The sequence below is a fragment of the Argiope bruennichi genome, chromosome 8 (genome assembly GCF_947563725.1).
Source record: "Argiope bruennichi chromosome 8, qqArgBrue1.1, whole genome shotgun sequence".
NCBI lineage: Eukaryota > Metazoa > Arthropoda > Arachnida > Araneae > Araneidae > Argiope > Argiope bruennichi.
The window spans coordinates 66,467,835-66,495,633 of NC_079158.1; the positions used below are offsets into that span (position 1 = coordinate 66,467,835).

The 27,799-nt window shown below is 29.6% G+C and overlaps 1 protein-coding gene across 2 annotated transcripts in view; it reads right to left on the reverse strand.

Moving 5' to 3' along the window:
• LOC129981565 (zinc finger SWIM domain-containing protein 8-like) overlaps positions 1–27,799 on the reverse strand; it is a 60,792-nt gene that overhangs the window by 20,327 nt on the left and 12,666 nt on the right. The window contains exons 3-14 of one of the 2 annotated variants that reach the window (XM_056092460.1): positions 13,488–13,589; positions 12,203–12,356; positions 10,322–10,416; positions 10,050–10,225; positions 8,433–8,540; positions 7,805–7,886; positions 6,483–6,799; positions 4,049–4,249; positions 1,726–2,516; positions 1,000–1,171; positions 583–909; positions 180–366 (exon numbers count right to left, since the gene is read on the reverse strand). In XM_056092460.1, the coding sequence (XP_055948435.1) occupies positions 180–366; positions 583–909; positions 1,000–1,171; positions 1,726–2,516; positions 4,049–4,249; positions 6,483–6,799; positions 7,805–7,886; positions 8,433–8,540; positions 10,050–10,225; positions 10,322–10,416; positions 12,203–12,356; positions 13,488–13,589 (2,712 nt within the window). The remainder of the gene's footprint in view (positions 1–179; positions 367–582; positions 910–999; positions 1,172–1,725; positions 2,517–4,048; positions 4,250–6,482; positions 6,800–7,804; positions 7,887–8,432; positions 8,541–10,049; positions 10,226–10,321; positions 10,417–12,202; positions 12,357–13,487; positions 13,590–27,799) is intronic. The other variant, XM_056092461.1, reaches the window with a different exon arrangement.

The following is a 27,799-nucleotide window of genomic DNA, read 5'->3' on the forward strand; positions in this document are numbered from 1 at the left end:
AGATTTGATAATTTTTTTTTTGTTTATCTAAACATCAAATGCTTTATAATATGCAGCAATCAGTATTTTACCATTAATAAAATCCTGAAAATGTACACTAAATCTTTTCAGCATAAATCAAAGCAGAACGAAAAAGTATTCAAATAATTAAAAAGTTAATATATAAACATCAGACTTACTAGATAGAGTAAGTGCATCAAATATGAAACTGGCAAGCATAAGAGGTAAAAGTGCTTCTCCTCTTGAAACCAATTTTCCATCTCGTAACTGTTCAGCCCTTTCTCTTATAATACTCATTTCTTTATCCAGAAGGGGTAATCGTTTCAGTAGCAATACAAGATCTTGCTCTTGATTAGCTAATTTTACCTAAAAGAAGTGATGGATTAGAGAAAATTAAATTTCAGTCATTTGTTATGCATATCATGATAAGTATAAAAATATACAAGAACAATAAAAATTATGCAGTAGAGAAAAATTATGGAAAAACCAATAGCTATTATCATTAGATAAAACAACAGAAATAGTAAATTAAAAATTAAGTAAACAACAATTAACAAAAAATTTTTTCATAAAAAGTTTTACCTCTAATGCTTTAGTTGATGCTGGAGGACGTGTCATTTCTAAGCCAAATAGACCAACACGAAAGGCAAGATGGTGGTGTTCAGGATTTTCCCCAAGAACTGAGCATAAAAAGGCCACTTTGGCTAATGTAGCAGATGCCAACAAACTAACATGGTGACTGGCTGGATTAAAGCGTCGAACCTTTTTTCCTCGACAAGTAGTTGGAGGGTGTTCAACAGATAAATTTGGTGGACTAGCAAGTAATTCTTCTGCCAAACGAACAGCAAGCATACATGCTTCATGCGAATGGCCATGAGCATGAAGAGCTTCAGCTCGAGCAAAGAGAATCTATCAAAATAAATTTTAAAATATAAATACATGAAAATAATTCCTATCATTCAAAAAAAAAAAATATTAACAAAAAAAAAATGAAAATACTTCAAGAGAATCTTCGATTTTCTTTACTGCTACTGAATGCCATTGTTCTTCAATATATGGCTGGGGATGTTCCGGGCTAGGCAACCTAACTCTAGGATCATAATAGTATAAATGATATTCATCACTAGATTGTTGCGATTCACTAGCTTCTCCACTACAATCAACTGTTGGCCTAAAAAACATGTTTTGCAATAAATAAACTATTCTAAAAATGGATATAAGTCAAAAATAAAGCATTTTAGGATATACATTTTTTACAGCAATTTATGCTATCAAAAGCAGATAAAAGTTCAGTAGTTTCTGAATTTTTATTTTTAATTTTCTCAATGTTATAAAAGATATGTCTTATCAGATGGAAATCCAGACTTATAAAAAGGTATATCTTAACAATTGAGAGTATTTTTAACATTAAATTAATTACAATAATATGAATAATGTAATGTTTGTTACTGTAACTATCCACTATTGCAAAATTAAACTAACAATTGTTTTAGCCTAAATATTTTGCAAGCAGGTGACTGCAATCTAGGTTGCATGATAGACATATGCGAGAGTTGTAATAATTGAATTAAATCACTATATATTTAAAAAGTTGGAAAATCAGACCAACTTATAAGATGATTATAAAAATAAAAAGAGAGTTGAACATGAACCAAAGACAGATAAAAGAAATGAACAATTGTCATTAAGCAATATTACCCATTTCAATTTTTAAAAATTGCTCACCTAGCAGAAGTAGCTTTTTGGACACAATGTGGAGCAAAAGAATGAGATTCAGAAGATTTTACATCATTTTTCTCTTTTTCAACAACAACCTGAGATGTAACAGCTTTACTCGTTGATGGTTGAGGTCCATTTTTGCATATATCGACTGAGCTTTTAGCTCCATCAGAGTCATACTGGAGGCTTTCTTGAGAATTCCAGACATTATTTACATGAACCAATTTAGAAGATGATCCTTCATTTAGATGAGCATTTTCTGTGTGTGTTGATGGTCGTAAACAGCATGATTCTCCCAATGCCTCTGCAAGAGCTTCTTGCTCATTTTCACAAAAACCTTCACTGCTTAATGAACTGCGGTTACTATTAGATTTGTGCTCAGGTGTATCTACAGGTTGATCATGATGAAAATTGAGCACACATATAGACTTTTTGTCTGAAGATTTATCACAAGGACACAATCCAGTCAGTTGACCAACATCAACAGAACGTCCTCTACGAGATGAAAAACAGGCTAAATTACTGTTGTCACTGTCATTAGCTGTAACGACACTAGTAGAAGTAGTTTCTGTTGTTCGAGAATAAACATAAGGACAATACCAACGTCTACCACCACCTTCTGCATAGGTGACACCAGGTATTGGATAATCACTCCAATCTAATAAACAACCTTCCATTGCAGGACGAAAACCAGGAAATACTTCAATGTCTGCTCTTTTGATGGAGCTAGTTGAATTACTGTTGCTACTTCTGGTTTTCCAAACTCTTTCAAGAGTTTTCATATGCCAACATCTTAACTGTAAAAGAAAATTCTGTTCAAGAGAAATATTCAGAGAAAAGAAAGTAAATAGCTTCATAAAAGATGCCATTTCAGGATACACATATAAGTTAACACATATCACACACAGGTTAATGCACAAGTTAAAATCAATTTTTTTAAATGCATCACTGTCCATAAATGTAAACAAATAATTAACTTATTGAGAAAATGATATTATTTGGAAATTTATAAGAAAATTCTTTAAATAAAAAATAAAATATAACTATTTTTTTTTAATTTTTTATATTTAATAAGCAGCATTCCTCCTCATTAATAGAAATTCCTTTATCCCCATTCATCATTTATGCTGCCATCATAATACATCATTAACTATCAATTATCTTCATAAATTATATCACCAATTATGTCCTTATGTCTCAAAATTTTGAGACCTTTTATAATTATGCAATTTGGTAGAATAACCAAATTATTTGCTTGTAAAGTTAAATATCCTCAAACCTACATCAATTAGGAACATATTTTTCACTTAACTTTATTAAGATAAAATACTTCCACTTGCATTTAATATGATAGTGCACAGATATGAATATATATTGATTGTAAGAAAATTAAAGAACAATTCAGAACATAAACCTTTTTAAAAATTGGAGTAAAAACAAATGCACTACAGTATAACACATTTAACATTAAATGATATAAATATTACCTTTTTTTATTGTTATGAGTAAACGATTAATGATGTAGTTGCAGCTTAACTAAATTTAAAATATTAAAATATTTTTTAACATTAAGTTTGGTTTTAAAATGACAAAAAGTAGATAACTGAAAACAAAAATGCAAGGCACAGCTGTTTATGTAATTCTCTTCGAATTCTTAGTTCATAATTTAATCATAAATTTCCGGATCAGACTTTAAAATCTTAAGATGAATTGAACAAACTATATGTTTCTATGCCATTTTCTTTACTAGTAAATAATTGTACATTTCTGTGGGCTTTGCTTTCATGTATAGTATATTTTTTCCATTCGTTTAGTTTACTCTTTTTCCCTATTGACTTTAAATTTGCAGATCATTTGATTAATGGCATATTATTTACTTCGCTATTTGTTTCAAAATCTAAATAATGCTAACAAATGTGCTAAAACTTATTATTTTCCTGTGAGTACCATTATTTCAGATCAGAAAAAGTAAATTGCTCTATAAGGTGTACTTAAATTTTATCCTGAATTGATAGAATTTATTTAATAACTGTATCAAAACTATTTCCACAATGCACAGTAATATATACACAAAATTTATATATTTCAATTAGAGATAAAATTAATCATTAATTTATTCATCATAAATATCCCTTATATACCATGTTATATGCATTTCTGTTAAAATTTGAAAAAGTATTAATCTACTCAGTAGGCATTTAATAACGCAGATCGCTAGATAATTAAGAAAAATATTTCTGATATAATAGAAAGTTAAAAAAAAAAAATATGTCAAAAAGATAAAGTACATTATAAAAGAACATAACCAAAAAGTATTTCAAATATTTACTTGTCCAAAAAGAGTTTGTCGGTCTTGGGGGGAGAGAGCAGGATTTAATGCAGCTAGCCTCCATAAAACAACCACTTCATCGCATAAACTACTGCATGCATGTTGCGAAGCATGGGTATTACTATGCATGCTACCTCGACCGCCATGACCACCTGACCCCATATGGAGAGACACCTTCGTACTAAACCACCAAGAAAGGATCTGAAAAAATTAATAATGTATAAGATGTTTTATGTTTATAATAATGGATTATTTTTACTGGAAAATTTTTTAATAATTAATTTTAAATGTGTATTATTAAATTTATATGTGCAAGAACTCTATTGTAATGCAAATTTTTGGTTTTAACAAAAACATAAAAATGAAAATTATCACTACAAAAAAAAAATCACCTGATGATTTGGATGGATACTTATTTATTCCTGAAAATATCAATATTGATATAGAAGAACAGCAATACCAAAAATTTTGTATTCGATTTTTATATATGCAGCAATAAATAAGATTTGACATGGCTGGGATGGAAAGAATAAATTTATTCCTGTGCTAACTCACCATTTTTATTTTTAAAATAAACATCTAATTAAAATTTTGAAAAATTCATTCTTAGAGGGCCTCTAATAACCAAAAAGGAACTTTCGTTAAATTTCATGTTTCTAATCTCAATTATCTGTGCAGTGCACTGCTCTATTGATCAGGACAAACCTCTATATGTATAGATTTCAGTGGGGAAACAATAAAACTAAAAATATACATATGACAAAATTAAAAAAATAGAAAAACTCATTTAAAAAAATGATAGAATCTGAACCACGCAGAATAAACATTCTAAAAAGTTTTTTAAAAAATAATATCGCTAAAAATTTTAAGTACCAGATATAGCAAAATTTTTTTAATAAATACTTTTTTATATAAAAACTAAAATCTGGCAAGATTAGTTCAATAAACAATAATTTTCAAATGGATGGAGGAAAAAAAAAAAAAAAAAAAAAAAAAAGAAAGAAAGAAAGAAAAAGAAAGAAAACTCTGTGAAAAAAATCATAATTGCAGAAAACCTATGGCTTGAAGTCAAAATTTCTTTATAATAAATTTTATGAATTGACTAATGTAATTTACACACCACAATGAATTACAATTCAATATAGTACTGTAAAATCGATTTAATAGATTTTTTTTTTCAAGAGTTTGCACCAAAATGATATAGTAAAGAGGAAAATGATTGAATGCATAATGGACTAAAAAGGTAATCAATTATGAAATGTAACTTTTTACAGCAGCTTCTCCCATTTTTGATATATCTCTCTTGTGCATCAAATTCATTCTGTTATATTCTTATTTGCATTTGTATCTTTATATATTTTATCTATCTGCATATTTTTCACAACAAGTAAGATATAATACAGATTTTGTATTGTGTAATAACCTCAATCCACTATTTCAACAAATAACGATATACATTGGCAAAGAAAGAAGAAGAGAGGGGGGAAAAAAATCCTAAGGTGTTATCATAATATGTGTAGGCATCTTTGGATTTATTTCACCCTGCATTCCTTTTCTGAATTCTCCTTTTCTTTTGGCTTTCTTTCTTGACACATCTAATAAACAAATAGTTAGGAACAAGTTTTTGATTTATTGTATACTTAATACGGGAAAATAGAATTAAAATTTTCTTTGCACACCTCAGGGAAATTAAGCATTTTTCAGAGATTTTTATTCAAAATTAAATACTTTTAAGATGCTTAAAATGGTTTTCAAATTTCAGAACTTTTCAAGAGGCTACCTGAAAAAAAAAGCTATAAGTGAGATTGTCTACAATAAGAATGCGCTTTAGCAATAGTTTTCACAATGAAAAGACACTTAAAACAAACAGTACCTGACATAGAAATGGAAACGGATATTTACAGATAAATGATTTTCCAGAAAATATAAAATCAAGCAATGGCACGTTAAAAAAAAATGAAGATAAATAGATAATGTTGGCACCTTATAAACTACAGATTTAAGGATAGTTGAAAATGTATAAAGATCCACTTAATGAGTTCAAGAACAACATACAAAAACATTTTTCAAAGCCTTTTTTTTAAAAAAAAAACTTTCATAGACAGAATAAATTTCTAAAAGTTTGTTTCTCTTTGCAAACCCACTTTCTCATTATATAATGACATAAAAATTAGATCTTGCAGTATTTTTAAATATGTAGACTAACAACAAAATATACTTCTCTTTTTTTCTTTCAGATTCCATGGAACACTTTAAGACAATCAGATACATTACTAATTTCTTATTTATTTACAAAATTATCCAATGAAACTTTAGATTTGACAGAAGGCATGCTTATACTTCAAGAAATTATAAGTATTATGATAAATTCAAAGGTGTTTCTGTTATGAAGAAACAATTATATATAAAGCAAAAAACATTTTCACAAACTTACCTGATCACATTGTAGAACTTCTTCTGTTAAAATTTCTAATAGTGGAATAGCATTCCTGTCACTTCGATGAAACATTTCTCTCACAATGGACAATAAATTCCATAATCCCTCAGGTTCCCGGCCTCTCAGAGGCCTCAAAAGGCTAGACCATTCAGCAGCAGCTGGCGGAGCAGTTGATGATAAATAATTTACATCACTAAACACAATAGGAGATGGCACACATAATTTTATGAGTATTTTTCTGATGTTTTCATGCAAAGTTGAGCCATCAAGACACCATGTTGTCTGTTCATTTATGGATGCACCAGCAGTTGGATCTGTAAATTAAGAATAAGAAATTGGAATGAGAAAAATTCAGCTAGGAAGCAACATTTTAAGATAGCTCACAAAGAATAAAACTTATAAGTTTGGGTACAGATATATACACAAAGAAAAAGAGCACACTGATATTTTTTCACATATTATGAACTTTAGCATAATATATATTCTGTTAGTTGATATTAGAATGGTAATCAGAGCAGGGAGATATTTATTAGGTTAATTTTATCTCTCAAAGAGAGAATAAACAAAACTGGTGGAGATTCAACCCCTGCATTTATTGCCAAATTGAAAAATATAATTAAACAAATAAACCAAAATAAGCAAACAATATAAACATGAGATTTTTTTCACTTAAATTATTGAACAGGGTATATAAAGATATTTTAAAATACTTTGAATAAAAATTCTGACAATGTTCTGAAAAGAATTTAGATTTTGATAAATGGGTGATTGATTTGTTAAATTTTATTTCTAACTTCCCATTTCAGAAAACTACTCTGACATAAAAAGGGTAATTTTCTAACATAAAATTTCCTTACATCTGATTCCATATAAATAAAATAGTTATACTTTTACTATAGATGGTTCGACAATACCAAACAAGCAGCTATAATACTTGATTTCACTAAAAATATTTTTTGGTACTTTTATTGATACATTGATATTAAATATATCAAAATTATATATTTAAAAAAAAACAATTCTAAAACTTAGTAATACTGAAAACAAACAAAAATTATTAACAGCTATAATATTTTTTTAAAGGTTTTTATAAATTTTCTAAACTTAAAAAATAAATAATCAGGTCAAAAATTAGATCCTCTCACTGGCAATATAAAATATTTATCTATATTGGTTGATTAAAATTCACATTTAAGTTCTGAACCAAATCAACTACTTAGAATGTATATTTCTTATTACTTTAGCTATTTCAAAATATATGTTAGAAAAGTATTCTAAACGTTATTTCAAAGTGTTCAAATATTGTGGCAGTAAATTACCTGGAGCACCTCCTAATGTATTTATAGCAGTTTGCTGACTCGATAAAAGTTCATCAAGAAGACGCTGAGCTGTCGGTAAGATCTAAAAGATACAAATAATAAAACTGAAATAAAAAAAAATAAGCAAAATAGGAAACTATTTTCAAATAAAACAATTTTTGTAGTACAAACTAGCAAATTGAATCATTGAACATAAACATAATAAATTTATTAAAAAATTTAACAGTTGAAAAAAATTTCAGATGAATAATAATAATAATAATTTTTAAAAAAAGAGTTAAGCCATGACATTTATGAATTTGAAAAAAAAAAAAAACTGATAAAAAATGTGAATCTTATGCAATTCTTGAACATGAAGTTTTGATTCCATTTTAAACTTGCTTCACAATAGAATTAATCAAAAAAAAAAAAAAAAAGTCTGGATAAAACTTAAAAACTATTGCAAAAAATGTAATGCATAATGAAATGAATATCCCACCCTCTCAGCTAATGCACATAAAAAAAATCAATTATGAAATTAAAAACCTTCATCTCCAAAGGAATGAATCGGCATATTGGCATCAAAAACCAATTCTATGCGTTGTTCAAATGATATATAAATTATCAATTTAGAAGAACTTAAACTTACCTGTTGTGGCAGCTCACTAATTAAATACTGAGCAAATTTTTGGAGTTGAACACGATGAAGACGAGACAAAGACTCGGAGACAGGAGCTCTTAAACGAACATGATTTGGCTGCAGAATAAAAAGAAATTTATGCAAAATAATACTTAAATTGTATCTTAATAATAACTGTTAACTGTTATTAAGAATAACAATTCTTAATAATAATTGTAAGGGAAACAAAATTTTCTTTGAAACAGGGAAATTTTTAAAAGTAATAAAAGAATTCAACAACTTTTTTAAAGAAGATGTTTTAAAATTACTGAACCTGAAATAAATTAAACTAAAAGTGAGATAGTATGAATTCTGTGTGCTCTCAGAAATGGAGAAAACAAAATTTAAAAACAGAGACAAATAAACGAGAATGAACCTATGTTAGCTCATCTAGGCTCTTTTGCAAAAATTATGAAGTCATGAAAACTGAATGATCCTTCAGAAAATATGGAGTAAAATGTTTCTATTAAATTCATGATATAATAATTTCAAAGTCGATTTTGAATTAATAGATACCTTTAAAACAGAATAATTTGATACCAAACTATTGAGATGCATTTATTATACATGAATAAAATCTAATGTGGAGGTTTAACGATCTTCACAACAAATGATTTATACTAAGAAGTTGTCCTATTCTAAAAGAACCAAAAATTGTGTTTTTTACATGTTTCTATATTCATTATAATATTTTCTGCTGTCAATTTTTGTATTTTTCAATTATCTGTAATAAGATATTCAATCTGTCCATATTTTACTTTTGAGCAACCTTGACACTCAGGCATAAAGTATCTTAATTTCATCAGTTATTTAGTCCTTTATTTTATTCATTTTGGCAAGATCAACAATTCCACATTCTAGAAATAAATGTATTCAAATAGCAACCAATCAATATTAAGTTAACAGGATTATTGCAATTTTCTATTAATAAATAGATCAATTTTGCTTAAGCACTCAAGAATTAGGCATTGAACATTAATAGAATTCTCAGAATATTACAACTTAAAAAATAGACTGAAACAGAAAATTTTATATTTTTAAATATATGACAAGATATTCAAAAACAAAATGAAAATTAAATTCATTATTAGTTTTTTAGAATTTAAAGAAGTTCTTATTTTTTTTTGGCAATGTTTTAGGAATAAAATCATAATTAGCAAAAAAGTAATTTGGATAGTAGTAGTAATAGTAAAGTTAGTATTAGTGCATTTCATACTTACTGATGAGAAAGGGATTGGATACTGATTGAATTATATACAAACGTATCAAGTACTATCAATTACAAGGTCAACCTATACTTAATATAATAAAATCAGGTTGTATTAAATATTAACATCATGACTAAGATGTTATAATCTAAAATTATAATTCCTTGATGACTTGATAAAAAAATTCAACAACATCAGACTTCTTTTCCTGTTCATGTTTAATTAAATGACAATATTCTTCAGCATTTAAATTTTCAATCAATCTGGTATCATCCTGGTGAAGCTCACAACATGGTATATTATATAATTAACATTAATAGTTATAATTTGAAGAATTAAAAATTTACATACAATAAGTAAAAACAGTTTTAGTACTTACTTGATGAATTCTAGATAAACACACAGCAACAACATGTGAACACCATGATGCACTACTAGTGCAAGTACAAGTGCAAGAAGTAATACGACAACGATCAAATGTTACAGCAACATTACAAGTTCCTTTTGAAACTGATAAAGATTGAGGTGGTGTGATAGTGGCACTCAGATGAAATCCTACAAAAACAAATTAAACAAGAAATTTTGTATAAATATATAAATCAATTGTCAAGACAATGTATTTCAAAACGTTGATTTATTGAAGTTGCTTACCAATTTGCAAAAGTTCTTTAACCGCACGTGCTTTGTAAAGATGTTCACCTCTTTGAAATTCATCTGCAGAGCCATTGGCCAGACAGGAATATAGTCTACAAGTGACAAAAATATTATAGATCTATTTTTAAAAAATTAATATCAAGATTGAGTAGAGCAAATGATGAATAAAAATAAAAAATAAATAAATAAAAATTCATTAGATCTTTAATTGCATATGCATAAGCCAATTAATTATATAGCAAACAATAACAAGAAAATCACTAACAGATCTATAAAAATTATTCTTCATACCAACTGCTTCACTGATATAAAAATGACAAGTATATTAAACTTTTTCTGAATAATCAATACATAAAAAGCAGGAATACAGTATGTTTGTAAATTTTTTACCAATAAATGCAACATTTTTTTTAATTTTAGAAGTACTCAATAAGAAGAAAAGAGGGGGAAATTACAATTAAGTACAAAATGCAGTGGTTCAAATTGTAGATAAAAGCAAGAAGAACAATTCATGTATACAAATACTAAGTATCATTTTTAAAATGATGTAAATTTAAACAGATACATTATCATGACAGTTTTATTTGCTCTCCAATTCCTTTGTATGCTGTTTTAAAGAGTTAAGTATAAATTTGTAATAAGTTATTAATATTCTTCAGAAAGAATAAAGCAAGTAAAAATTTATTTCGTATCTGAGTCATGAAAGATGCACAAGATTTCTACAATTAGTTCAACATGTTAATTCTGTTGTTTCTTATGGCACTTGCCACGGACAAGCCTGCTGTTCGAAGACAGCCGATTTAAGCTTAACGGGGAGTGCCTCTTGTTTTTATCGTAGATCCAACTTGCGCCAAGAGTACGACTTGACTACTCACGCATCACTCATTCGCTTGCACAACTCCTTTTTACAGGAGGGCACATTCACACATCTCACAGATAGAACAACCATGCCCAAACCGGGACTCGGACCCAGGACGCCCAGATCACGAGGAAGACGTGCTACCCCTATGCCAGGACAACGGCGCATGTTAATTCTTGGTTACATAACATTCCCCCCCCATATAATATTAATAAAAGGACAATTTCAACAAAAGAAGATTCCAAACAAGGCATTAAAGCTATATCAGGGAAAGGGAGATGAGAGAGAAGCAAAAAAGAACTGCAGGTTTATTTCAAGAAAATGTCACAGAGATTAATCAAATATAAGCTTAACACAAAATTAGATGAATTCTTCAAGAAATCTTTACCAATTTTAGGAAGTGTAGATAAATATGAGAAAATTCTTCTGTTTATATAATATAAAATATGTCTGACAAGTAGAAGTTGTAGATTTTGTTAAAAAAAGGAAAAAAAAAAAAAAAAAAAAAAAAAGAAAATGACCACATTTTGGAATATCATACCAGCATTATTGTGTATTCAAAATATTGCAGGTTATTTAGTTCAAAATGGGAGGAGGATTATTTTGAGGCATTACATGATTAGTTATGAACTTCAGTTGCATTAAGAAGGTCAAATCTTTCATTAGGCCACTGAAAAATTCCATCAAATGTTTAAGCAAATAGAATAGATTTTAAATTTGCTAGAGAGAAACCCAGTTTCAAATATCCAAAATCAAGAAAAAAGTGAAGTAAAAGTATGTCAAAATTGTTGGAGAAAGCAGTTCAAAGTTTCTGATAAGTAAACATCGGTAGAAGACATACAAGAAAAAATTTAAAGGATTATTTGGGAATAGCTAAGGTTTTTCAGAACTAATAATGCGTGGCTCTCACAAATATAACTCTGGATATAAAAAAAAATTAACTCCAGATACTCTAATTATTAAGATTTTATTTGGCAAAAAACAAACTTTTAGCTTTCAATATCTAGCAAAGCACTTACCGAATATCTTCTTCATTTTCAGGAAAACTCCAAAAAGCTATTCGAAGTTGCAATTGTTCTGGAACAGGTGGGCACACATGTTCCACTACTTCAAATGGTATATGAAATGCTACCACTTTTGCAGACAGCTCAACAAGCGATGTAACTTGTCCATCTGAAATAAAAATTACTCATTTTTAATATAAAGATATATACTTATCAGTAAGCTATTATTCAAACCTAAAATCTACTTGGATGTTCACAATCTAATACACAAATTGCTAAGAAATAAAGCACGGAAAATTGAGGAGATATTCTAATCCATTCATATCATTCTTTGATATGTATTTGAAAAACAATAATAATAATAGAAAAGGACAGAAACTGCTTACCAAATCAAAACAGGATTCAAAACTCAACCTGGCGCTGTTTTAGTCAAGACAATTATATAGTAAAAACCAAATAATAATAATGATAAAAATATTTAATTGCATTCAATTTTCATAATTCGAAATAGTAAGCATTATTTTTACAATTGTGAATAAAGTTGCAACTATGTGAAAATGGCATACAAAAGATCTAAAATTGTTGAAAAGATGTTATATCAATGGCCTCAAAGCAACAGATTATTATAAAATCTCAATTCAAATTTTGTCATTGAATTTAAACTGTGTATAAAATATGATAAATATTTACAAATTCTCAGATTGTTTGCAAAAATCCCATTTTCTTTTTTTTTTTTGTTAAAACATATTTAGCAGACCAAAAAGATAAGATGAAATCAGACAAAGGAGCCAGAAACCATGTACACAAAATTTACCGTTTATTTAATAATCCTATTTAAAATTCTGGACAAAACAAACAGTTCAATATAACACATATAGATACTTAAAGTTACTTCGATATCAACAAAAAGAGATAAATATGATAAAGAGTAGAACTAAGGATCCAAATGCAATAACCCCAACGAAAATATATTATCATTTTAATTTGCATTCAATGAGCCTAATGACAATATAAAACCTGTAAGAAATGATGAAACTCATGTAGAGTGTATTTTTAAAAATGCAATACAAGAGGACAGAAAAAAAAATTGATACTAAAAGAAAGAAAAAAAATTATTATAGCAAAAATAAACTCAATACAAGACCTAAAATATCATACTAGGGGGGAAAAAATCAATACAGCAAAAAGAAACTCAATACAAGACCTAAAATATCATACTAGGGGGAAAAAATCTAAACATTCTCACATGCAAACATAAAATAATAAATGACTGAAATTCCTTAGTGTAAATTAGACTGACCGACAGCAGAAGACTGAGATGTCTGAGTAAGACTTGCTGTTGGAAGAGCTGAATTGTAGTCTTCAGATGTTCTATGAAGACTGTTTGGCCCAGAGGGTATATCTATGACACATAACACACAAAAATGTTAATACTTACTGTTAAAATTATTCAAACTGTAAAATCTGACACAAAATTGTCTTTTATTATTTATGCCTGATATAAGCATGGACTGCTTAAAAATAACATAAGAAAAATTACTTAAATCAATCTAAATAAAATTGTCCCTAACTCTTTCTTTAATAAACTTATCAAAGTTCGCAAATGAAAATAATGTGCTGTAGAAAAAGTATAAAAAAAATTATTGTAACTAACAAATAATTAATGTTCAGATTAAAAATATTTATAAATTTTCAAGTATTAAAAAATTAAATTTTTAATGGGCAATAAATCTTAAATCTAACAATTCTTATAAAGAAAATATACAAATGAATTAGAAAATGAAAGATTAGATAATACCTGAGCTTGCCATTTAATCCAATTTACACAATATATATGAGAATGATAAGTTACCAATCATAATGCTTTCTCATAAAACTCATAAACACAATGAACTTTCTACTGAACTTTAAGTATGAGAAGATATGTTAGTTATAGGAAATTTATAATCCTATTTCATACCTGTAGCCATGATTCCATACCCTCCTGCCTTAGTTCCCAAGTCACCTGAAGTACTTCTTAGAGATATATTGCATATAACGAATACTTACTAATTATTAAAACATAGATATTTCCAAAGAATTTTATTAAAACATAACTTAAAATTATTTAAGAAATATTTGCTACTGACTAAATAAATAAGTAATATAATGTTATTTTTAAAAAAATTTGAAAATGCTCATCACAAATCATCGCTCCGTTTAACATCATAATAAACTCCCATACATATTTTATAATGGAAACGAATCCAGTGCTTTTACATTTATTCTGGAACAAGATTCAAGTATTTTTTTAAACCCATTGTAATTTTTTTTTATTAATCACTAGCATTTCTATGAGCGACGATTCGGGAAGAGGGTATTTGAGGCGTTTTTTGCAGTTTTCTGTAGTTTTTCACTGTATATATGTAACTCCATAGTTTTCATCTAATTTCCGCAACAACTATGGAAATTCCATAGCTGTTGGAGGGTATGTAAATTTGTAAATTCATATTAATTCTTCCACATATACTATCATAATGGTAAAGGATTTTAAAAAAATCATATGCAAATTTCTAAATGTATATACAGCATCCAAAAGAGCTAATATTAGAAAACAGTCAAAGGAATATTTTACACAAAATTTAATTTAAAAAACATTAAATAATTTTTTTAAGAAAAGGGAAAAATGATAATTGCAAAAATTAATTCTTTTCAAAAAGAGACAAAAACTGAAATAGAATATGTATGTGTGCATACAATAATTGAAAAAAATTTCGACTTAGTGACATTTTTTTGGCGATTAAAAGCTTGCGCAGGAAAGGCGAGGTCACATGACTTGGGTTTCAAGGGAAAAAAATTAAAAACGAGTCCCCTTTTCACCTTAGTATATAAAAGGCCGGTAAATGTTTTGAAATTCAGTTTCTGAATTAGCTAAGTTATGGGGTGAGTCAAAACCTAATGAACTCCGAGAAATTCGTAATTGTATAGTTGCAGCTCAAATGTCATTTATTTCGAGTAATATAAGCATACTAGAATTTATGACTTTTTACTGTAATTTAAATTATTTTAATTCAAGGAACCTGCATTATAATTTGTACCTTCTTTCTCAAGTGAATATTCGGTGGTACACGGTGTAACCAGAACTACGAAAGATAATTCGAGAAACTGTTAACTATGATGGCAGAGCCACACAAGAACACTTGGAAAAGAAAATGGAAGCCGAATGAGATGAAATGAAAGCAGAATTTCAAAAACAAAAGCGTTTCAGAACTTCCAGCAATAAATTAAAATCGAACAGAATTCAAAGTCGAAATGATAAATTTCAAAAGGTATAAGATAATGTAGAAAGTAAATTGTGCGAGTCAAAACATATATGCAGGAAGTTAAGAAGAAAAAGTGTAGGAAATCCGTTCAAACATTCTTCACTAAATCTAGGAAACGGAAATTTTCGCCCTAATCTCAGATTAAATTTTTAACGGGCAAATACCATGCAGCGCATTTAAGATTCAATTTAACAACATTTGTGACTACAATAAATGAGAACTCCATTAAAGTCAGCTAACATGTCGAATCCTTTCCGTGGGTCAGCAGCAGAAGTTCTTTAATTATTCCAGCAGGTTAATTTCTTCGATCATAAGTTACACGATTTGTCAACTGAAAAAGCTCTTGAATGCCAACTCGCAGTAGGATATTTAATAGGTTATTACCAAGAGGAGCTAAAGACACACTGTCAAAAAGCTGAAGACAGCTTAATAGGGACAGATGTCAATTAGTTGATGCACCAGGCATTTTTCTGAGCTGTTTTGTCCGAACTATTTTTCTGAATGGTTGGCAGCACAATATTTCTAAAATGCATTATGTGACGGGAAAACACAACAAACGATTCGCTTGATGGATGGAAGGGCCTGAAATCAGCTCTAACATTTGACATCAAATATCACATCTTCATATTTTCAAAGGAGTATTATTTTCGAGTTTTCAAAAAAAAAAAAAAAAAAAAAAAAAAAAAAAAATCAAATAAACAGAAAATAAGAGTTCCGAAAACGTAGATATCAACGGAAGCTCGAATTGTCGATTAGAAAATTTATTGAAAAAAGTAGAGATCTTATGAAAGATGGGCAGATTCAAACATTACGGATTGGACATGCAACTAGAAATGAGATACTTAAAGAGACTATTCAACGTATAATAAAATTTAAGATAAAAATAAACTGGAAAAACTATTTAGGCTATCTTGTGGGTAAAAAACCCCCCTCTCTGAAATATGCTCTAATAAAAAAAGTTAAAATTTCCGCATTGAATAGCAGTTAGGATGAATTCTAAAAAGAAGGTTCCGACAACAATATTTCATGTTTAATGTTGATGCTAAAGAAAATATTACACTATTAATAATGAAAGTCGTGAAAAAATAAAAAGTGTATTTGCTACATATACGCACTTCCTAGTACTTCTCAAAGGAAGGTCATTGGTTATTGAGAGTCTTAATGGGAAACTCAACCGAATCATCAAATGTGATTTAAGAACTTTCCTTTATCCAATGTATGGCACTGACATAATGGACCTCAAGAGCATAAGCATAATGCATTCTCGATCTAGATTTTTTAAACAAAAAAGTTATTTAACCATAGATCTTGAAAGAAATGAAATTCTCAAGACAAGAAAGGGAATACTATTTACAGTCAGTTAATAGTGAATATCAAAATCTTGACAGCTAAGAAAGGAGGAGGGGCAAGTCATAATCTCTGGGCATTCATAATTTTTTTTTTTTTTCAGCTTGTATTTTTCGACCCTATTGATAAAAAGCTAGACGATACTGTAGTTTCAACTCAATATCAACATTATATATAAAGTACCTCGCTTGTATCTGAAAAGATACTAAATCCCAAGCAGTGCACAATGTACTTAATAGGCCAAAATTACAGATAAGGACACCGACCTGTATTTTGTAAACTTGCAGTGAACATTGTCACACGGTCTACAAATCTTGAAGCCAAATATATTTGATTCATCTTACTTGATATAAATTGAATGAAAGAGAAACAGCTTGCAGGCGATAAAAAGCTGCCCCATAAATTCCAAGATTTATTTACAAAATGTGACGCCGAAGTGTTAACCAATATCGAATTATTGTGAAGATGTAGAGATCATTAATCTACGATGTATTATCCAAGAAATTCATTAAGGAAATGAAGCTATAGAGGGGTCGTCAGGCCACTCACTGAGCATGTTCTCAAAAGAAGGTCTAGTTAACCTGATTTATGCGGATTACAAAAAAGTAAACGTGAATTCAGGAAGGCAGTTATTCACGTCATCGCAAAGGAGACATTGTGAAAGGGACTAAGTGAATAAAGGACAATGGATCTGAATCAGCTAGTGGCAAACTATGATTTGCTGCAATTGAAACCGAAAGATTTCTTTACCACCGGAAATGGCTTTGGCAATTAAAAGTATTGCTGTTTGGTCTTTGCAATGTCCTCGCACTTTTTGAAAAACTAATAGTGACAGTTCTATGTGGACTGACAACAAAAATCAGTCTGGCATATTTGGGTCATATCATTATTGTAGGATGTAAATTCAAAGAACATCTAAGAATCCACCCACAAAATTTTCCAGAAACTGAAAGATGTAACCCAAAAATTCAATTTTTAAAAAAATGTCAACATTTAGAATTCACGTTATTTATCTTGGCCATACCATATCTGTAAGAAATATAGGAATCGATCAAAATAAAATAAAAGTAGTTCCAAGTATAAGCCAGAAAAGAAACGGCTTAGGAACCTTTGGGCTATGCAGCCATTATCGTCGATTTGCCAGACTCATTTTGCTTTCAAAGAAACATCTCTAAAATGGATTAACCGAAGTAAAAACAGAGTTGTGTAAACCAGGCGAAAGATCATTTAATTATTTGAACACAGTATCAGGTTTTGACAACAGTATCAATACTAGTCTATTCTCAACAACACAAACAAATTAGTCTAGATATCAATGATTGCAATAATGGAATTGCAGCGTACTTTCACAAGTGTTGTTTGACAAGAATGAAGGTGCAATCGTCTATTTTTAAAAAGTCTGCGAAATTTTGAGATAATTTACTGTGAAATCCGAAAAGAACTTCCAATTATCATAAAGTCAGAGCAACTTCCTGTGATTAGGAGAAAGAAATCCATTTTAAAAACCGATAATGCCTCTCTGAAGTATGATTCAATTTCTAAAAACCCTCAAGGACAAGTATCGCAATGAAATCCTGACATGGAAAGAATCAAATCACGACAATGCAGACGCTCTGCCAAAGAGGTCCCTTCCCCACCTGATAAATGCAAACAATGTTTGGAATGGAAATACAGTATTATGAGGAAAATTACTTAAAACCATGACCTACAATAATCTAATTCCCAATGCTTTGTTAACAGTTTAAGAAAGGCATGTAATTTAGATAAACTGATTTTAGAAAAGAATAAAAAAGTAAATCGATCATTTTGACAAGAAATGAGGTCCTATGGCAAAACGATATTGAATATGATAAGATTCTCTTCATTTTAGAAACGAAGTTTTGTATCGTAGATGGGAAAATGACAATGGTAAAACTTGATGGTAAATAATTGGTTTTCCTACGATTCAGAATCCCAAAAGTCAAGATTCACTATGCATCTAGTGGATAATATTTTGATATGATGAAGACATTTAATAAGATTATAGTACAATTTTACTGGGATATGTGCATGGGGATTTTGAGAAGCAGCGTAAACAGCATCATGCCCGTGGAATTCGAAAGGAATCTATAGTGAGAACAAGCAAACAATTGTATCGTTATAATGTGAGTGCTCTTTTTGAAAGAATTGCTTTTGATATATTAAAACCACTATCCGTAATATCTAATGCCTATCGATACAGCCCGATAATTAAGAACTATTTCACGAAATGGCCAGAAACTATAGTTAATTAAAAAGCATTTGACAATTGCTGAAGTACTTCTGAAAACTGGATGCCAAATTTTGGCATCTCCTTCATATTATAAACAGATAAAGGTATAATTTTTATATTTTTATACGGAACTATGTTAACTTTCTACAGCATTACATTTACAATCTGACGGTTTAACAAAAAGGAATAACTGAACTATTCTCAATCATTAGCCAATGTTTATACCAAGGAAATGAATGAAATAGGTAATCCGTAGACTGATGTTTCTTATGGCCTGCAAATGTACTAAGCACGAAGCAAATGGCCGACTCCTTCAGAAACGTTTGGTAGACATCTTCATATGCGTTTTTTTTTTTTTTTTTAAATTTCTTCAGAAGATCGAGATATTTGTCTTCCTTGCCTGATCGTTATTATTATTATCGACAATCATTATTTGAGGGCATGTCTTGAAATCGTACATCTCAACCAAGAAAAAAAAATCAATCTAGGGAGTGATAGAATGAAGACGCACAACTGTTTCAAATCGAAGAAGCAGCGCTATAAAACAATTTAACTATGCAAGCAATTTGATAATACAACATTTGAACAAAGGACTTTTATTGCAAATTAAACTATTTTCATTAAATGAACCAACAACATCTTTTGTAGTTCCTTTGACGACAATTAGAAGTGAATGACAGTATACAGTATGATATACACTGCTCAAAACAATTAGGAGATTTTGCAATTAATTTTGTACGAAGCAATTACATAGTCCACAGTTATTTTTCTTTGATAAAAATGAAATAGAACAGGATAAAAAAAAAGAGAGAGAGAGAGAAAATTATAACATCAACAAAGTTGAGAATACGCAAGTTTTGCCTAGGGCGTAGAAGTTACACATTTTATATGAAGAGTGAAAAAAGGCTTGCAACATTCTTTCTGTAAGATTACAAAAATTGACACGCATGGAATGCTTTGTAACAGTAAATACAATGAACATGAATTAGCTTAATAGGTGACTTGGAGGGACATCGGTAGTTTAGAAGCGAGTGAAACGCAATCCATTGTGGCGAAAACGTTAAGAGTTTTTCAAAGTGTCTTTTCGACAGTGGAATCTGTTTTTTGAAACTGGAAATGTACGACATCGAGATAAGGTCGTAAACTTCAGCAATACAAAATGATGACCAGCATTTAACACCAAATCAAAAGAAATCACACAATGAACGCCATTTTATTGCAACAGAACTTTCATAGGACTACTGGTACCAAACTTTCGAATCAAATTGTTCGAAACTGATTTCACCATATGGGATTGTAGGTTCACAGACTCATGGATGGTGTTTTGCTATCAGAGGACCACAGTGCTGCCTGCAGAAAGAAGATACAGAAGCCTACCAGATAGAGACAAGATGATTAGAGCAACGAGACTTTCACGGATGAGTTCCACTTTAATGTAAATCTCGCAATAAGCGGATTTTCATTAGGAGAGAGAGCATGGTACACGATCTTGCATTTGAGCATGAAAGTGTCCTATTTGGCAGAGTGATGGTCTGAGACGATATTTCTTTCAATGAAAGTAAGGACCTGTATATTACCTCAAATGGAACACTAACAGTTCAGCGATACAGGAGTGAGATTCTCAGATTAATTGTGGTATTTTATACTGTAGTAATCGGTGATGGCTAACGAATTAATTCATACTGAAATTAAATTAAAATAAAAATATTTCTAGAACTTTGTTAATGTAGAAGAAAAATCTATAAAATTCAAAAAAGTTTAAATATCAAAAAGTTAGTGAAACATGTTCACTTCCAAGAGTAATATCTGTGGGTCACGCCTACTTTCAAACTGCATCAAATGATCCCAGATAATTAGATGATATAGTAGAGATAGGTTCATCCAATTAGACGACACCATCTCTACAATAATAAAGAAATAGTAAAGAAGGGACCATCTACTATCTATCCGAATATCAGGTTCAAGATGTGGCAATGAATGTGTTCAAGAAGCAAATAACTTTAGTTCTTGCGGCATTCGATAACGGGGGAAAAATATTTTTACAGTGTGCCTTTTAATGTTTTCCTTGTGCAGAGAGTCGTACGGTGCCTTGTGGTCTGAGCATCGAACTGCCAGTCAAATGACGCAGGTTTCGATCCCAGCAATTATTAAAGCAGCCCTTTCCAAAACTACCAAAATGAGTTGTAAACTCAACAGCTTAATTGCTCCATGGAGCCAGCTATCGATTAGGCTCAAGCTTCTGCTCTACAAAGCCATTTTAAGACCAATACTGATGTATGGCTCTCAAATATGGGGGGCGACATCAGCCACTAACATCAAGAGGTTGCAAGTTTTTCAAAACAGACAACTGAGGAAAATAGTTAACGCACCCTGGTACGTCAGAGGAAAAATAATACATAACGACCTCGAAATTGAACCTGTTTCGGAATTTATTAAAAAGTTCTTTGAAAAATTACCCCAGATTCGCAACGAGTTACTCAATCTACCTGCATACGATCCTGCTTTACCCAGCACTAGGAAAAGACCTAGAGCTGCAATTGATAATGTTTACATCAATTTCCCAGCCGTAAAAAAGCTGAGGACATCGTAACTCTGTTGCCAATCTGGTGGCTTAAAATTCTCAAAATTATTACTGTTTAGGCCCTAGATAGCTACGATGTGCTACACGCGTGAAAATTTTCTGTAATTTTTATTCAGCCCAGTTATGATCAGTCCCCCATAGAAAAAAGGCACGTGCAACGTAAATCCATTAAAATTATCTATTTACCCCATAAATAATCTTTTTATTATTTTAATTAATTAAATTAGATCAAATATTGAAAAATATGTATAAATTAAATTAATTACCAAATTTCATGACGTTAGAGCTTTACTGCGCTCGTCTAAACTAGCTCAATTAAATTTAACTTTCCCTAAACTAACAAATTAAAATATCTATTCCAAATTATGATGTGGAGGTGCTCGTGACCACTTTGTCACATCGCGGAACTCCGAAACATCACGATGTTGCCGTTGCCTTGTGCAGATGAATACTTTATATACCATTGATTTTTTTTAAAATCCATCTATCAAAAGCATTTTCTTTGGCGTTTGATTCAGAATTTCTCTGCCAGTTGACCAGGTTGTTAGAAGCAGATGATATTTCTTCAATATTCTTCACTTGAAACAATCTACTGCTTCATCAGATTCTAATTCATGCTCATTATCAGTTGTGTGAATAATTAACTGGTTTACTGACATGAATAAAATGTTGCAATGTATAGATGAAGATTCAGTATCATTGGCAAATTCAGTGTCTTGCATTTCCTATGTAGAAAAAGGATCAGTATCAGTCTGTATCAGATTTGAACTGAAAATGTGACTTTGTTCAAAACTTTTTTTAAACAATTTTTTCATAGGTGATAGTTGTTTAAGGGTTAGGTTTTCCTTCGGAGAGGGGGGGGGGGTGGCCTCTTGTTGAAATTTTAAAATTCACAATGATTTTGTGACACAGTCTGTGTAAATCAAAAGAAATCGTTTCACAGATTCATTATAAAGCATTCTGCAGCACTTTTGATAATGAAAAGTGCACAACAGCAACAGAATTTCAATCAATATCAGAAATGTGTTTTCACAAATGAAGCATAATTACAGCCAAGTTTCAACAATTGAGATTTGATTTCTAAGCTTACAAACAGGAATGCGACATTTTTTTTTTAGTAGAAATTACTTTTTCAAACATCCATAGAAGATAATTTAACAAAAAAAAAAAAAAAAAAGATATGATTATCTTTACTATTCATATAATTCTCTACTGAAGAACATTTACATGCTATCAAATTTTACTGCTACACAACAGATACAAATAAATGTCCCACAGCAGGCAGCTTAAGAGTGTCTGAAATATTGAAACTGGAAATAGCAAAGAGTAATAGATATATGCTCTATTAGAAGGTAACAAATATAATCCACTTTTAGCATTGAAGTTAAATTGAAGGAATTCAATATTAAATTTAAATTTTGGTGATCAAGAGTTGGCCATCTTTTGATATATTTATATGCCGCTCAGATATCTTCAATAATCTATACCAGGGGTGGCGAATCTTTATGGATCAATGTGCCATTTTTTTTAAAGAAATGCTTAATGAGGTATAGACGTGCCGTCAAATAATTTTGACTTGTGATTATTGGGAAGATAATAAAATTAAATGTTAACAACTTAAAATTCTTTATTTACTACGAAAAAATACATTTTGCACTGTATAATAGTAAATGTTTTAGTTATACGTGCAATTCAAAATAAAGTAACCTAAGAGTGACTTCTGTTGTTGCAGATTAGATGACAAATAACTTATATTAGGTAAGATTTTAATATGTTAAGATGTATTGTAAAATGTTATTTTTAGCAGAATGCTTGCTAAATCGGCGTCATTTGCCAAACGAATCTTTAATGTTATTCGTCTCTGAAAATAAGGACTCACAAGCATAGGTAGATGAAAATATGGTTAAAATAGCATGAGCTAGCTTCAGACAGTAAAATGTGCTGGAATCGAATTCCATTTTTCCAAATTTTCGTTACTTATTGTGCTTGTTAATCTTTCTGTTTCAATAAAAATTCTTTTTCCTTGTTTCAAGAAATTTTTAAATCCATATTGAACTACTCTGGAAATTGATCAGTTGCATTTCAAATTCTTCAATTTCCAACCAATCGAATTGGGAGAAGTTCAGTTTATCAAATGAAGTCACATCGGGGTACATAATAAACTTGAGCACTTCTGATAATTCTTTGAACTCAGAAAATCTCGCTTAGAATTCCTTCATTGAAGAATCAATTACTGAAATAAATTCCTCAATAACTTTTTCTTCGTCTGGTTTCTCATGTACATCTGAATCGTTGATATTTTTTTTTTTCAAGTTTGGGAAGTACTTGTAGTTTCTTGTAATAATATCACATATTCTGGAAACATGCAGTTTAGTGTCAAAAGCGCGAATGAGATTCATCATGACGATAGTTGCTTTATTTGTGTCTTGAAGCTTTAAGTTCGATTCATTGAAATGTTGGCATATGTCTTTAAAAAATATCAATTTTGAAAGCCTTAACTTACCAACAAATAAATTTTTTTTTTGAAGGACATGATTTTCTATTGTTTCACATGGTATTTGTTGAATTTCCAAATTATTTCACTCATTCGTTTATACCATCAATGGATTTTAAATTGCATCTAATGGAAACTATTTCATTGTTTTCAACAATTTTAATTTCGAAATTAGGAGAGAAATTCTTGACTGTTATTCATACGAATATGCTCAGACAAATTCATTTAGCCAGTAAATGAAAGGTTAAAAAGACAGAGGGAGGGGGCGAGATAAAAATCACACAACAAAGAATAAACGCAAATTTGTTCTTCATAAATTACGAAATACAACCCTAGCAATACAAACTTAAACTACTTCGAAGTTTGCACATAATAATATACTTTCTTTGCAGAGTGCGCGAAGGTGCAAACCAATGATATTGCATTGGTTTTTATTCCACACAAGAAATAGGTACGGAATGGAAATATGATCTATACAATTGTTTCATTCTGTAGCCCTCCTAGAGAAATAACTCCTTCAGAAGAATTAAATTTCTATGAGGGTTATGATGTTTTATCATTTATTTCACATTTCTCACAAAGCTTTTTCAACCAGAAAGGAACCGACTGAATGGTAGGTTTCCTTGTTGGATGAGTTGTTTCATAGTAAAAAATTTTGAGAAATGTAAAGTTTGGGAAATGTGTGAGTTTATTTCATTGTCTCAAGAATATTCCCCCCCCCTCTCTCATATAACAGTTCCTAATACAAATACAGATCATTTGCCACCTAATTAGCAAGAGATTCAATAACCCTAGTAATACCCACCAGCTCTGGGCATTCCCAGCCAAAACACTTAACACAGAGCAAACTGGAATCAATATGGTCAAGATCACCTCCAGGGACAGTGAATAGCCTTATTACCAAACTCCGGAGAGTGACTGACTAAACACTAATGAACTAACTACTTAAGTTGTTAAGAACTGACATACAACAAATCACAGCATACTAATAAACATGAATTGCCTTGTTTCACCAACATGGAGTTGTTGGTTATTTACGAAAAGCATGAAGCAAGTAGAATAGCATCCCATAAAAGCATCTCCCTTGCTTCCTGTAGAGGGATGGAAGTGAAAAACACAAAGCTTAGAAATGGGCAACTTAAAAGGAGATCAGACCCCTGAGTACCTTCGGATTGTACCCTCCTTAACCCTTTCAGGGGCAGTGGTTGTTGCAAAAGAGGACACCAATTTAAAAATAATTTTCTACAAAAAACTACTGGCTTTAAAATACCAAAAATTGCTAGAAAATAGAATCTAGTCTAGTTTTAGAAAAACAGATGGCAGCATGAGCAATTTCCGTTTCTTTTATGGCATTAATTTTATGTTAAAAATACCCCGATTTTTTTGTCAGAAATTTGGGAATTATTTTTACTTTTTTTAATAAATGAAATTTTATCAAAATCCATTTTCTTACAATATCCATGAGGTTTTAAATCGTAATTCTGTTTAATCTTCAAATTAATTTAAGAACGAACTAAACTGGTTGATTCACAGGTGTCTTCATTTGAGGACACCATCCATCTAGGTCGTCAGTTTCTTCATTCACCTCTCTTTCTGTGAAAGGTGTAATTTGATATTTTGCAGAAAAGGATGTGATGCTGATTCAGTGTTCAAGGGCGAGTTTTATTTATTTATCTTCGGATTCGAGAAAAAGAAACTCATGTTCTGAAAACACTTCATATTTAAGATTTGCCTTTTTTTCTAGACTATTACTTATGTTTCATCCTCATATTCTGCTTTATTTTTTGCTATCTTTTTCCGTAAACATTTAGTTTTATACAGTCATAATTTTTTATTTAAACTTTTTTCATCATTATTATTATTATTGCATTCAGTATGTAAAAATTGTAGTGATAAAGATTAAAAAATATGTTCAACATATGCCCATCAAGTGTCCTGTGCGAAACATCCCTTAGGCATATCAATAAAATGTGCACAAAACACGAACAATGTGCAAAATAATTTTCCATTACTCCCACATGCTTTGAGAAATTTCACATCAAATAATAAGTTTTTAATTTGATATTTTTCACTTTATTAATTAATAAAATTTAATATTAAATATTTTTTTAGCATTTTAATCAGATGATCTCTATTCTTAGTTGAATAAAATTATAATTTGTATTAAATTGTAATAGTTATTATTTTTTAATTCTTTATAAAATTTAGTTTAGAATTTTTGTAGTAAATATAATATTTTAAATGTTTCAAATTACCTAGAATATGAATAAAATTGTCTATAAATATAAAATATTCATAATTACTGCTGTCATAAGAAATTTACATAATTATTTCAAAAGATTTGCTTACACAGAGATTGTTCTAGATGGATGGACACCATCCCCTAAGAAAAGGGAAAAGTAAAAAAAAAAAAAAAATTGACCGCAAAATTCATATGTATACAACCTATTAATCACATTGATTGTGTTTTTTCTTTATACTTCAAAAATTTTATTGACCCATACCAGAAAGGGTTAAAAAGGTAACATTTGTCAAAAATGATTCATTAAATTTTATTCTGATAATTTTCCATTAAACGAAGGCTAATAATCTAAAAAAAGGTGATAATCAAATTTGTAAGTAAAGGTCTTAAAGATCAAATTTTAAATGATTTAGATTGCAATATTTCAAAATGCAATGACAATAAAAAATATCCAAATACATTTTCAATGAATAGGTATTCACAAAAACTCAGATTAGTTAAAAAGCTCAATATATGAATATCCATTTAGAAAAGTATTTACAATTTAACATCAAACTTAATGGAAACAATCTATTTTAAATAGCCTATTTACAAGAACATTAATGAATAATAATAATAAGATGCCAAAGAAAATATTATAAACTTGTACAGACTAAGTAAAGTCTCCAACTAATAACTTATTTCAGCTGTTTTACATTAAATTCACAGAAATAATAGCTACAAATAAATATATTGCATTTTTTTTCTATGGAATCAAAATTCTGAAACTCCAAGGATATTTTAATCCAAGGAATATAACAACACATAAGAATAATACTCTTCCGATTTGAACATAAAAAATGTAAAATGTTGGTCTATACCCTTTTGAAATTGGAAATCAAATTACTTTCAAAAGAAAATTATAGTATTAACATGCTGGAATTACAAAGGATTACAATCAATAGATTAACTAAAAAGTCAAATTAATAAAACAATCAAAGAAATATATCACAAATTCTGAATCATAAAAACAAAATTTCATTATAACTACATTAAACCAAACTCATGTTAAAGAACTGCCTAAAAATTATAAGAATTAAGTTAGGAAGTAATGTTTTGCATAAGTCCAGATTTTTCAGCAGCTTATTATTAAGTTTCTATGAAACTCCTTCATAGTATACCTGCTTGATGATGATGTTATAAGATTATAGAATGTTCATATATTTTCTTAAAATAAGAATCTGATGTTTTACAAGTTAGGAATTGTGACGTCAAAATAAAGATGGCCAAATGTTATTAAACAAAATATAAAACATATCATAGATTAAAATTTATCCAATGTTTTGAAATTAATGCTTTAGTTTCTAAAAAAAATATTTTTACAATTTTTGATATGTATGTAAATACACACATTAT